The sequence below is a fragment of the Euphorbia lathyris genome, chromosome 4 (genome assembly GCF_963576675.1).
Source record: "Euphorbia lathyris chromosome 4, ddEupLath1.1, whole genome shotgun sequence".
NCBI classification, from domain to species: domain Eukaryota; kingdom Viridiplantae; phylum Streptophyta; class Magnoliopsida; order Malpighiales; family Euphorbiaceae; genus Euphorbia; species Euphorbia lathyris.
The window spans coordinates 15309023-15320025 of NC_088913.1; the positions used below are offsets into that span (position 1 = coordinate 15309023).

At 35.5% G+C, this 11003-nt stretch overlaps 3 protein-coding genes across 6 annotated transcripts; 2 read left to right on the plus strand and 1 right to left on the minus strand.

The window, feature by feature from the left end:
• The first annotated feature begins 136 nt into the window (after positions 1-136).
• On the plus strand, positions 137-4567 carry LOC136226316 (pentatricopeptide repeat-containing protein At5g02860). Of its 3 annotated transcripts, none has more exons than XM_066014722.1 (3): positions 137-2962; positions 3294-3795; positions 4132-4567. In XM_066014722.1, the coding sequence occupies exon 1, from the start codon at positions 306-308 to the stop codon at positions 2790-2792; it is 2487 nt and encodes an 828-aa protein (XP_065870794.1). In that variant the 5' UTR covers positions 137-305; the 3' UTR covers positions 2793-2962; positions 3294-3795; positions 4132-4567. The 3 variants fall into 3 exon arrangements, with proteins under 3 accessions (XP_065870794.1, XP_065870792.1, XP_065870795.1); XM_066014723.1 differs by lacking the exon at positions 3294-3795 and having other exon boundaries at positions 476-609; positions 699-2962; XM_066014720.1 differs by lacking the exon at positions 3294-3795.
• Positions 4568-5606: 1039 nt separating this feature from the next.
• Positions 5607-7658, plus strand: LOC136225509 ((S)-8-oxocitronellyl enol synthase CYC2-like). The gene is made up of 2 exons (XM_066013559.1): positions 5607-5656; positions 6099-7658. Exons 1-2 carry the CDS (start codon positions 5618-5620, stop codon positions 7239-7241), a joined length of 1182 nt encoding a protein of 393 aa, XP_065869631.1. The 5' UTR covers positions 5607-5617; the 3' UTR covers positions 7242-7658.
• LOC136225510 (uncharacterized) lies at positions 6747-9507 on the minus strand. 2 transcript variants are annotated; one of them, XM_066013562.1, is made up of 7 exons: positions 9405-9507; positions 9225-9306; positions 9127-9148; positions 8929-9034; positions 7890-7997; positions 7665-7790; positions 6747-6883 (listed from the first exon to the last, which is right to left on the minus strand). In XM_066013562.1, exons 2-6 carry the CDS (start codon positions 9283-9285, stop codon positions 7689-7691), a joined length of 399 nt encoding a protein of 132 aa, XP_065869634.1. In that variant the 5' UTR covers positions 9286-9306; positions 9405-9507; the 3' UTR covers positions 6747-6883; positions 7665-7688. The 2 variants fall into 2 exon arrangements, with proteins under 2 accessions (XP_065869634.1, XP_065869633.1); XM_066013561.1 differs by lacking the exon at positions 6747-6883 and adding an exon at positions 6989-7125.
• Positions 9508-11003: the final 1496 nt, after the last annotated feature.

Here is an 11003-nt window from a genome sequence, read left to right on the forward strand (position 1 = left end):
GAATACCAAACGCCCCGCAAGAACAATAAATAACTACCATTAATGGTTAAAAAAAGCTTTCAAAAACGAAATATTAAATTAAGAAAAACCACAAAATAAAGGTTCTTAGCCACAAAGTGAACAACCAGCAGAAAAATCCAAACTTTGCCCTATGAAAATATCCTAAGGATTGCATACGCATTGAGATGGCCACTTCTCCAATGCCTGAAACATTTTGCTCAACCAAAACCCATCAAAGACGCTAAAGCTTAAACCTCACTAACACTTCCTAAAACCCCCAAATTTTCACTCTGTAAGCTCTTTCAATGGCGGAAAAACTAGCTCTCCCTCTTCTCCTCTCTAATCCACCCCCAACCAAAACCCATTCCCCTTCACAAACTTACCCTTATCAACACCCAATACTTCCTACTTCACTATCCACTCCTCCTCCCCCGCCTATTGCTCCTCTTCTTCAAAACTTAGTCGACGGAAATCCCAATTCCTCTAAACCCATTACCCCCCAAACCTCTGCTAATACCGGAAAATATCTGAGAGCCCGGACTCGAATCGGCAAGGCCAGGGACCCCAACCGTGGGAAACCCTGGTCTAATCATCGTCTTTCTTCCGTAGGTCAGCAGGTTCTTAATTCTCTAATTGACCCTTCTTTTAAAACCAGTGGATTAAATGAATTACTGAGTCAATTGTTCGATTATTATCAGGGGGAATCGGATTTCGGTAGTGGAAATGTGAATAAATTGTCTATGGATGTTTTAGATGTGATTAAGGGTTTAGGGTTTTATAAAAAATGTGATTTGGCAATGAGTGTGTTTGATTGGGTTAGGAATAGGGATGATTTTGAATTGGTTTTGAATTGTTCTGTTGTGGCTGTTGTTATTAGTATGCTTGGTAAAGAGGGGAAAGTTTCTGCTGCAGCTTCTTTGTTGAATAATCTGCGAAAAGACGGGTTTGATCTTGATGTTTATGCTTATACTTCATTGATAACTGCTTATGCTAGTAATGGGAGGTACAGGGATGCTGTTATGTTATTCAAGAAGATGGAGGAAGAGGGCTGCAAGCCGAATTTGCGAACTTACAATGTTATTTTGAATGTTTACGGGAAAATGGGTATGCCTTGGAGTAAGATATATGGTCTTGTTGAGGGGATGAAGAGCGCTGGGGTTACCCCGGATGACTATACTTATAATACACTTATAAGTTGTTGCCGGAGAGGGTCTTTGCACGAAGAGGCTGCTCAGGCTTTTGAGGAAATGAAATTGGCGGGGTTTTCACCGGATAAGGTTACTTATAATGCATTAGTGGATGTTTATGGGAAGTCTAGGCGGCCTAAGGAGGCGATAGAGGTTTTGAAGGAAATGGAGCTTAATGGATTTACTCCGAGTATTGTGACTTACAATTCGTTGATATCAGCTTATGCAAGAGATGGTCTATTGAAGGAAGCTATGGAGCTCAAAAACCAAATGGTGGATAAAGTGATCAAGCCGGACGTTTTTACTTATACTACCCTTATATCAGGGTTCGAAAAATCTGGGAAGGTTGAATCTGCGATGAAGGTATTTGAGGAAATGAGAGCGTTGGGTTGCAAACCGAATATTTGTACTTTCAATGCCCTAATTAAGATGCATGGTAATAGGGGGAAGTTCACTGAAATGATGAAGATCTTTGAGGAGATTAAAAGTTGCAATTTATCACCGGATATTGTTACGTGGAACACACTTTTGGCGGTTTTCGGGCAAAATGGGATGGACTCGGAAGTGTCTGGGGTGTTTAAAGAGATGAAGAGGGCTGGGTTTGTACCTGAGAGGGACACATTCAATACACTAATCAGCGCGTATAGCCGATGTGGTTCTTTTGAGCAAGCCATGTCGATATATAGAAGAATGCTGGAAGCCGGAATAACTCCAGATCTCTCTTCCTATAATGCTGTTTTGGCAGCATTAGCTCGGGGCGGTCTTTGGGAGCAGTCAGAGAAAGTGTTTGCTGAAATGAACGACCACCGTTGCAAGCCTAATGAGCTTACGTACTGCTCGTTGCTTCACGTTTATGCCAATGGCAAAGAGATCGACCGAATGCAAGATCTTGCAGAAGAGATATACTCTGGTGTAACTGAACCGGTTCCTGTTCTGTTGAAGACTCTTGTTTTGGTTAATAGTAAATGCGACCTGCTAATGGAAACCGAACGTGCATTCTTCGAGTTGAGGAAAAAAGGCTCCCCTGATGTGAGTACGCTTAATGCCATGATTGCAATATATGGCAGGAGACAGATGGTTGCCAAAGCGAACGAGATCATGAATTTAATGAACGAGAGCGGGATCACTCCGAGCTTGACGACATACAATAGTTTGATGTATATGTACAGCCGCTCCGAAAATTTTCAGAGATCAGAAGAAATGTTACAGGAAATCCTTGGTAAAGGATTGAAGCCTGACATAATCTCATACAACACTGTTATTTACGCTTTTTGTCGAAATGGTCGAATTAGAGAGGCTTCACGGATATTTTCAGAAATGAAGGATTCTGGTCTTGTTCCAGATGTCATTACATATAATACCTTTGTTTCGAGTTATGCAGCTGATTCAATGTTTGAGGAGGCCATAGAAGTTGTCCAATACATGATAAAGAACGCCTGTAAACGAAACCAGAACACGTATAACTCGATTATAGATGGATATTGCAAGCATAATCGACGGGCTGATGCAGTCACATTCGTTAGCAGCCTTCATGAGCTTGATCCAAATGTTACAAAGGAGGAAAAATGCCGTTTATCAGAACGCATATTCAATAAATGGAAATAGATGATATCTTGATGTGGAACGAGTCGAACCACAGTTTGGTTGGCATGTATAGACCTTAACTTTCCGCCTTACGAAAGCCAGAGACGAGCATTATATCAGCTTCATTGCTTTGTGTTGATTCACCAGAGATATGAAGGCAATATGCACAAAGCAGAGTTGCTTATATGAAGGTATGTACAGTTGCTTACACTGCAGATATATATAAGATATATGCTGTTAATTAGGATTACTTGTCAATTTTGTAAATTAAGTTATAGTGGTGGGATCCCTCCCCGGACCCTCGCTTAAGCGGGGACGCGTAGTGCACCGGCCACCCTTTTTATTAAGTTATAATAACTCTTTAACGGTGATCGACTTTTAGATGCTATTAGTATTAGGGCCTGTTTGGTTAAGCTGTTACTGCTTACTGTCACCTGTTTACTGGTAAATATTACCCGATTTTCCTTCTAAAACTATAAGTAGTTTGCTTCTGAATTCTAACCGAACAGTTTATATATACAGTTTGGAGGAAAACAGTAAAAGGAGAACCGAACAGACAATTAATGGTCATGAACAACCGGTACTTAATCTGTTAGTTTGTGTATACAATTATATCAAGTTATATGTGATTGTTCTGAGAGTTGGCGGTTGGGAACAGTGTCAATGAACTTAACTTAATTGTTAGTTAGAATGACGGGTGAAATGCACTTAAGGTCACCGAAGTTTAGATTTATGCGCAGGTGGTAGCTAAAGTCATTTTTATGTCAATATAGTTGAAATAGCAGAAAGAGTGAAAGAATGTATTCTCTGTATTTGATAATGAAGACTTGCAACCTATGTTGCACGGAAATGGACACCGGGAAACATTATTTCTAAAAGAATATAGCTAGGAAAGGGTGATAGAAACGGAAAAGAAACTGAAACGGAAGTGGAAGTGGAAGTGGAAGTGGAAACGCCAATAAAGAAGAGTTTCCGTGCAACATAGCTTGCAACCTATTTATACACATTCTCTAGGCTATAGAAGGTAAGTATATAAATCACATTTATGGTTGATTTCCTATGATTAAGGTACTGTTTAGGAATCCTAGTTCTACATTTATGACAATAGTCACTACGGTTTCGGAGTCTCATTGAAAAGCTAATGTAGCGAGACTTTACACATCAGTGTCATGCCATATGATGCCAATAAGCAATGCCACGCCCATCCACGTGGCATCACTTATCATCAGCGTCTGATATGGCACCGATGTGGAGATTTTGACTTTCACTTTCCAGTGGGGCTTTTCCCCCGGATTTGACCGGTCAAGATAAAAAATGTGTTATAAAGAAAGCTGAGTATTGTCTATGATTTCATCTTTAGGTCATACGGTATGGCATACAAGTGACCCTGCTAACTGTAAGGGGGAGGAGACAGCTGGCTTTTACGCCAACTGGCCAAACATTGACACAACTCCGAGGAGATTTTAGTAAAGAGTGGTGAATAGAACGTATCAATGGTTGTTGATGTAAGAACTTCCAAATCTCAAGTTGATGTAAGAACTACTATACGGGACAGAGATCTTCGGCGTGTGATATGTCATATTATAACTGGATTAGTGTAAACTTGTACTGTTATTTTGGTTATTCTGTATGAAATTACAGTGTTGTATGTACTAATGGTGGGTTGCTGTACATATTTTACAATTACCTCAAACTTACACCATTATTATAGTATACTGTTTGTTGTATGATTTGTTTCGAAGGAAATTTTTGTAAAATCTGAAACTCTTAATGAGAAAATTATTGTTAAATTATTATTACATGGTCTTTTAATTATCAGAAATGAACATTAAATATCATAAATCTGAAATTCTTAAGGAGAAAATTATTGTTGTTTAATTTTGTTTTTATCCATGATGCCCGGAAACCTGCTGATACATTAACTAAAGATGTCAAATAAATAGCATGCCATGTATAAATTAAAAACGATTTTATTTTTTTATCAAAATTTTCCTAGTAGAAAATAAAAGAAAAATACTGATTTTATTTTTTTGTTTTTTTGTTTTTCTTACAAAATTTAAAAACATGAAGGTTTATAAAGATATATAAAAATTAATTTTTCTGACAAATAGTGATATAAAATATATTTAAAGAATATATAATTTATTTATTTAAAAATTTTGAGAATATTATTTTTAGTAGTGTTTAATTTTAAATTTTATAGTTCAATTTATTAGATACTCCATCTTTTCTACAATATTTGTCTTTTAAGGTAAAGACACAAGAATTAAGAAAGGTAATTGGTTTTAATTAAAAATATTTTGTTACCCTTGCATTAATTGCATTCATTTTTAATTAATTTTTAATTATTATCAAAATAAAAAAAGACAACTTAAATAGAGATATATTTGGTAAAAGCAAATTGATATGCATGGATTGAATCAAAACTTCGTGTATTATGAAACAAAAGAAATTCTCTAGAAAGACAAATATTATGGAACAGATAGAGTATGTAATGTTTTTTTTTTGTCTTAATTTAAATTTTTAAGCAATGTATTTAAATGAATTAAAAATTATAAACCTTAATATATTATTTTGAAGTGTTTATTATGGTTTAAAAATGTAAAATAATAATAAAAAAATATATATCAAGAAAAAAAAGTAGGTCTTAAATTAAACTTGTCCACATGTCAAGAAAACAAAGCCTTTTGTCGCTTAAATTTTTTAATACTTGTTACATTTTCAAAGACATTTAGATTGTGACATTTGAATGATTATCACAATAATTTATTTATATATCCACATTATCATTTTCCTTCCTTGTTTTACATTTTTGTCTCTCTTTTTATAGTTTGGAGATCAATTCAATGAAGTTGTGCATCAAAGGAGCCATTGAAGCACCAAAGGCAAGCAAACTCAATTTTAAACCTTCAATTTTATATATTTTTTATTTTCTTATGTTCAATTCTTAAATATTTTTCTTCAATTCAACCTCTAAAATTTCTCTCTCTCTATATATATATATATATAATCAGCTTTTTATCTATCATGCACTTTTTACCTGCTTAATTGTGTTAACAATAACTTTTATCAGTTCGGAATAAAAATTGAAATTTAATTACAAGTTTCGTCTTACTATTATGGGTAGCATTTCGAATTGTTGTTGTCATAATCATAATATGTTATCTCTATATCCTATGCAATTATTTACAATAAAAACACACTAAAATGGTCATTTCAGTCGGATTATGTCTATAAATCGTGTTATCATGTCAGAAATTGCAACTCATACTAACTATAAAGATGCTAACATTAATGGTTTTTGCTTTCATCTCAAATGCTTAACAGAAAGAATTTGAAAACAGTACACTAAAGAGGTACCAAAGTGTGGCCCTTATAATTGGAGTCACAGGCATCATCGGCAATAGTCTGGTTGAGATCCTACCTCTTGAAGATACCCCGGGCGGCCCCTGGAAGGTGTACGGTGTTGCCCGCCGCCCACAGCCAATCTGGCAGGCAGGTCATCCGATTGAATACGTTCAATGTGATGTCTCAAACGAAGAAGAAACGCTTGAAAAGCTTTCAACTTTCCGAGATATCACCCACATCTTCTATGTTGCTTGGGCGAGCAAAGCTACCGAAGCTGAGAATTGCGAAATCAATGGCTCCATGCTGAGAAATGTGCTGAAAGCAGTGATCCCAAATGCAGAAAATTTGCAGCATATAAGCCTGGTGACCGGAATTAAGCAATACTGCGGTCCTTTCGAGTCATTTGGCAAAATTCAGCCTCATGAATGTCCATGGCACGAGGATCTTCCGCGGCTGGATGCTGTAAACTTTTATCATACACTTGAGGATATACTGTTTGCCGAAACGACCAAGAGAGAAAGACTAACATGGTCAATTCATAGACCTGGAGTAATATTTGGGTTTTCGCCTTCTTCGTTGATCAATGTGGTTTGTACTTTATGTGTTTATGCAACAATTTGTAAGCATCAAGGGCTTCCATTGATCTTTCCGGGCAACCGAGCAACTTGGGAAGGGTATTGGTTTGTATCAGATGCAGATTTGATTGCTGAACAGCAGATATGGGCAGCAGTTGATCCTAATGCTAAGAATGAAGCTTTCAATTGCTGCAATGGAGATGTTTTCAAGTGGAAGCATTTGTGGAAAGTGTTAGCGGAGCAGTTCAAAATCGAGAATTACGGGTTTGAAGAAGATGATAAGAGATTAAGTTTGGGGCAGATGATGGAAAACATGGGGCCTGTTTGGGATCAGATTGTTGAAGAAAAACATTTACTAGCTACTGAAATTGAGAAAGTTGGAGCATGGTGGCTTGCTGAAATCACTTTCATAGGAGCAGACTTCTTTGCTTCTACGAACAAGAGCAAAGAACATGGATTTTTCGGGTTTAGAAACACTGAAAAATCGTTTATACATTGGATTCATAAAATGAAATCTCATGGAATTGTTCCTTCATATGATGATTAAATGAAGTTTGTAACAAGGAACGATTTTGTCGCAAAATGACAAGTTTACACTAAATTGATGCAGAAGAATATTGTTAATATAAGTTAGTCATGTATCAATCTAAGTTACATGATGTATGTGTTATACTTTAGTGGTTATACGGTTGAGAATCAGTTCAAAATGACACGTCTCAATCGCAATTTGATGCGTGTGTAGGAAGAATAAATCACGTGTCATTTTGGACGGATTTATAAAAGTAATGTCGTTTATTTTGGGAAATATTGATCTCAAAAGCGACTTTGAAGGGAAACTTTGAGCTTTTATATATTCGAGATATCATACATCCGACACTACACTTGAGAGAAGCAGCCAATTCTTATGAAATCAGAGAAGCATATGAAAAGATAAACAAATGCTTTCTAGTGAGATTTTTGTGGGTTTTACCTCTTCATCTTCCATCCACACATGTTAGAGTTTTACAAGTAGCAGCGCTAGTTGATCATCTGAAACTTGAACATCCACGCATATTCCGAGCACTGCAGCAAGCCTTGCAGCTAGTTGATGTTTACACTAGGAAAGATTGAAAGGCAAGAAAGAGGAATTACATAAGATCATCAACGAAAAGGGGTTCACACACTGAAATGATAAAGAGCAAGAATATTATCTTACACAAAGTTGTTCTCCTCTGTTTACAATGTCATAAAAGAACGAGTAACACGCACAATAGTGTTCCGGGAAACAGAAGTACTCCTCCTTCCTCCTTGATTCTCCAACCACCTTATTAACAGCAGAGAAACAAGAAATTCCAGTTTAATCTGTTCCCTTATATCTTCTTGTGAATCATTTATTATCCCAATCCGAGGGTACATCACACCGACGGTCACATATGTTTGGACAGCGTTTCAATAACATCACAAAAGTTCATTTTTGTCTCAATAAAATAACACATCTTTGATATTGTACCAATAAAGTTACACTAAACGTTCTCCGGCTACACTCTCTCACCGGAATTCTAACATGGACGCTTTCTCAAGTCATCAATTCCACATGGATGCATACATACTCTTTTAGATAGAAAAACAGAGAGGGATGAACAAATTGTTTGCCACGGGATTTTAAGTGAATTACGTGGCGCTTCCAAGGATGACTTGAGTAAGCAATTTCTGTGAGAGTGTGGCCGGAAGAAGTTCAATGTGACTTTATCACAAAGATGTGTTATTTTATTGAGACAAAATAAACATTGCCCAAACATATGTAACCATATGTGTGATTTACCCCCAAAACCCAGGGAAAAGACCCATCCTAGCCCTGATATCCTTTGTCATTGCTCTATATCTATGTTGCACGGACATGGACACTGAAACGGATATGGACACGGAAACAGACATTTCTAAAACATAACCTTCATAAAACAGCCTTAAAAAACGAACACGAAACGCAGAAACGCTACTAATGAGAAGTGTCCGTGCAACATTGCTCTATGTTAATGTCAACTACACTCTTGAAAATTCTCTTCAATAAATGGGATACTGAAGCAGTCAATTTATCAAACAGTTTGCAGGCAATTGTCCAACATAAGTTACCAAAGCTCAAACCTCCTTAATTTTAACTCAAATTCATATGCAAATCAAGGCTAATTTCAATGTTGTAGAAAACTGAAAAACATTTCAATATAAAATAAAGATACAAAGCAAAAACTAGAAGGAACCTGAAAGATTGAACGACCACTGGGTTGACCAGAGATCCTCTTGACTCTTCTTTGATCAACTATTCTAGTTGCCCTCTCAAAGTTCTTACCATACAAGAAATGCAAGCTACAATTAACAAAACAAAAATCAAAATGCGCATTTATAGGTTCTAACAATAAAACTAACTGAAAAAATGGAAGTAAGTGAATTCTACTCACGTTGAGAGTTGTTCTTCGGTTACTGCCACAAATAAAGAAAAATCAACTCTCAAATTAACATAATCCAAAATAGCAAAAGAAGTTAGTGAAGAAAGGACCTGAAGAAGTAGACTCTATGGCTTTGAAAACAGAATCGGCAACCGAATTAGCAGCGGTCATTCTTTGTTTTCCACACTTAATCTGTAGAAGTTTGTATCTTCTTTCAGCTTGAAAAATTAAAAATCAAAGGAAGTGCATGTTCTTTGGAGAGAATTAGAGAAGAAAGAGAGATTGAGTACCTGAATCTGAAGTAGTCATGAGTAATCATTGGTTCATTTTGATCTCCATATTCAAATTTGAAATTCCAATGCCCACTGAAGCTGGTTTTAGCTCAACCGGTTTTCAACTAGAGAAGAAGAAGTATTAGTTAAAACTAACTTGTTAATGGGTTGGATCGGGGCAGGCTAAACCGGGCTTAACCCACTATTATATTTTCCAAGTTCAGTCATACCCACTTAGCGATGGCAATGAGTACCGTACTCGTGACTACCACTATTCGATCCTAATGAGACTATTTGGACTCCAAGTAAAAATGTATAGGACGGATATGAGATCAAAACCACCGTATGGAACGGGTATGGGAATACACATCCGATACTCATTATAAATCTTTTATATATTAAAAAATATTACTATTATTTTTTAGATGTAAAATGGAGGATTGAAACTCCAACTTTTGTTCTTCAATCATTGAGTAATACCATTATACTTATTGATTAAGATTCAATTAGTTCAATTTTTAGATTAATGATTTATGAATGATTTATTAAATTTATACTTTCCTAAATTTGTAATATTTTATTTATTGATTCTTAATGGGTAAGGGTATCCATGAATATCTGTGAATAAAAGAATGCAAAGTATACCCATTAGGATAACGAGACGAGTACGGATAATTAAAAAATAAACGGATAAGGGTTTGGGATTGATACTACCCACGCATACCCTACCCGTTACCATTCCTCCCACACTATATTTTCCAAAATAATAATAAAAAGTATTTTAAGTAAAAAATATAAATATAAGAACATGTTAGATTGGATTGAGTTCGGGCTTTTGAGAAGTACTACTAATTTTATATGCATGCTTTAACGGTTGTGAGCTGATCGGATCCAACTTAAAACTATATCATTGATGGGTCGGGCTTACACCTAAAACTACTAAGCCTAATTCCAATCTATTATTAATAATTTAATCAGGTTCAAGTCAGACTAAGATTCTGTGTTTTTTTACTAAAAAAAACTGAATTCAACTAAATTTTACTAAAACTGAAATAATAATATAATGCTTTAAAAATAAAAATAATAAAAATATATAATGCTTTAAAAATAGAAATAATTAAAATAAAAAAGTTTAAAAAAATAATAATGGTTCTAATAATAATAAAAAATAATTATAATAATAATAAATTATTAAACTGAATTGAACTGATCTGATCAGTGTTATCAAGTTCGGACCGGGCCGGTTCAACCGGAAACCGAAAGGAAGTTCGACCTAAGTTTGACTGGTTAATCCACTACAAGAAAACAACGATTTAGCGACTGGTAAAAAATCGGTCGCTAACTTAGCGATTGATTCGGTCGCTAATAATATTTCGTTGTTGCAAAAAATGGAGGGAAAAATCCCGCCCATTTTAGCAACTTTCTTTTCATTTTACCAACTATGTACCATGTTGCAAAGTTTTGAGGAAAAAAAAGAAAATAAAAAAGAAATAGAAAATATAAATAGAAAACACAAAAATAAGAAAAACCCAAACTCTCTTCTATTCGACAAAAACCCTAAAATGTTTCTCTCTCCTAATTCCTAATGGCTTCCAGAGATCGACCCATACCTAATGG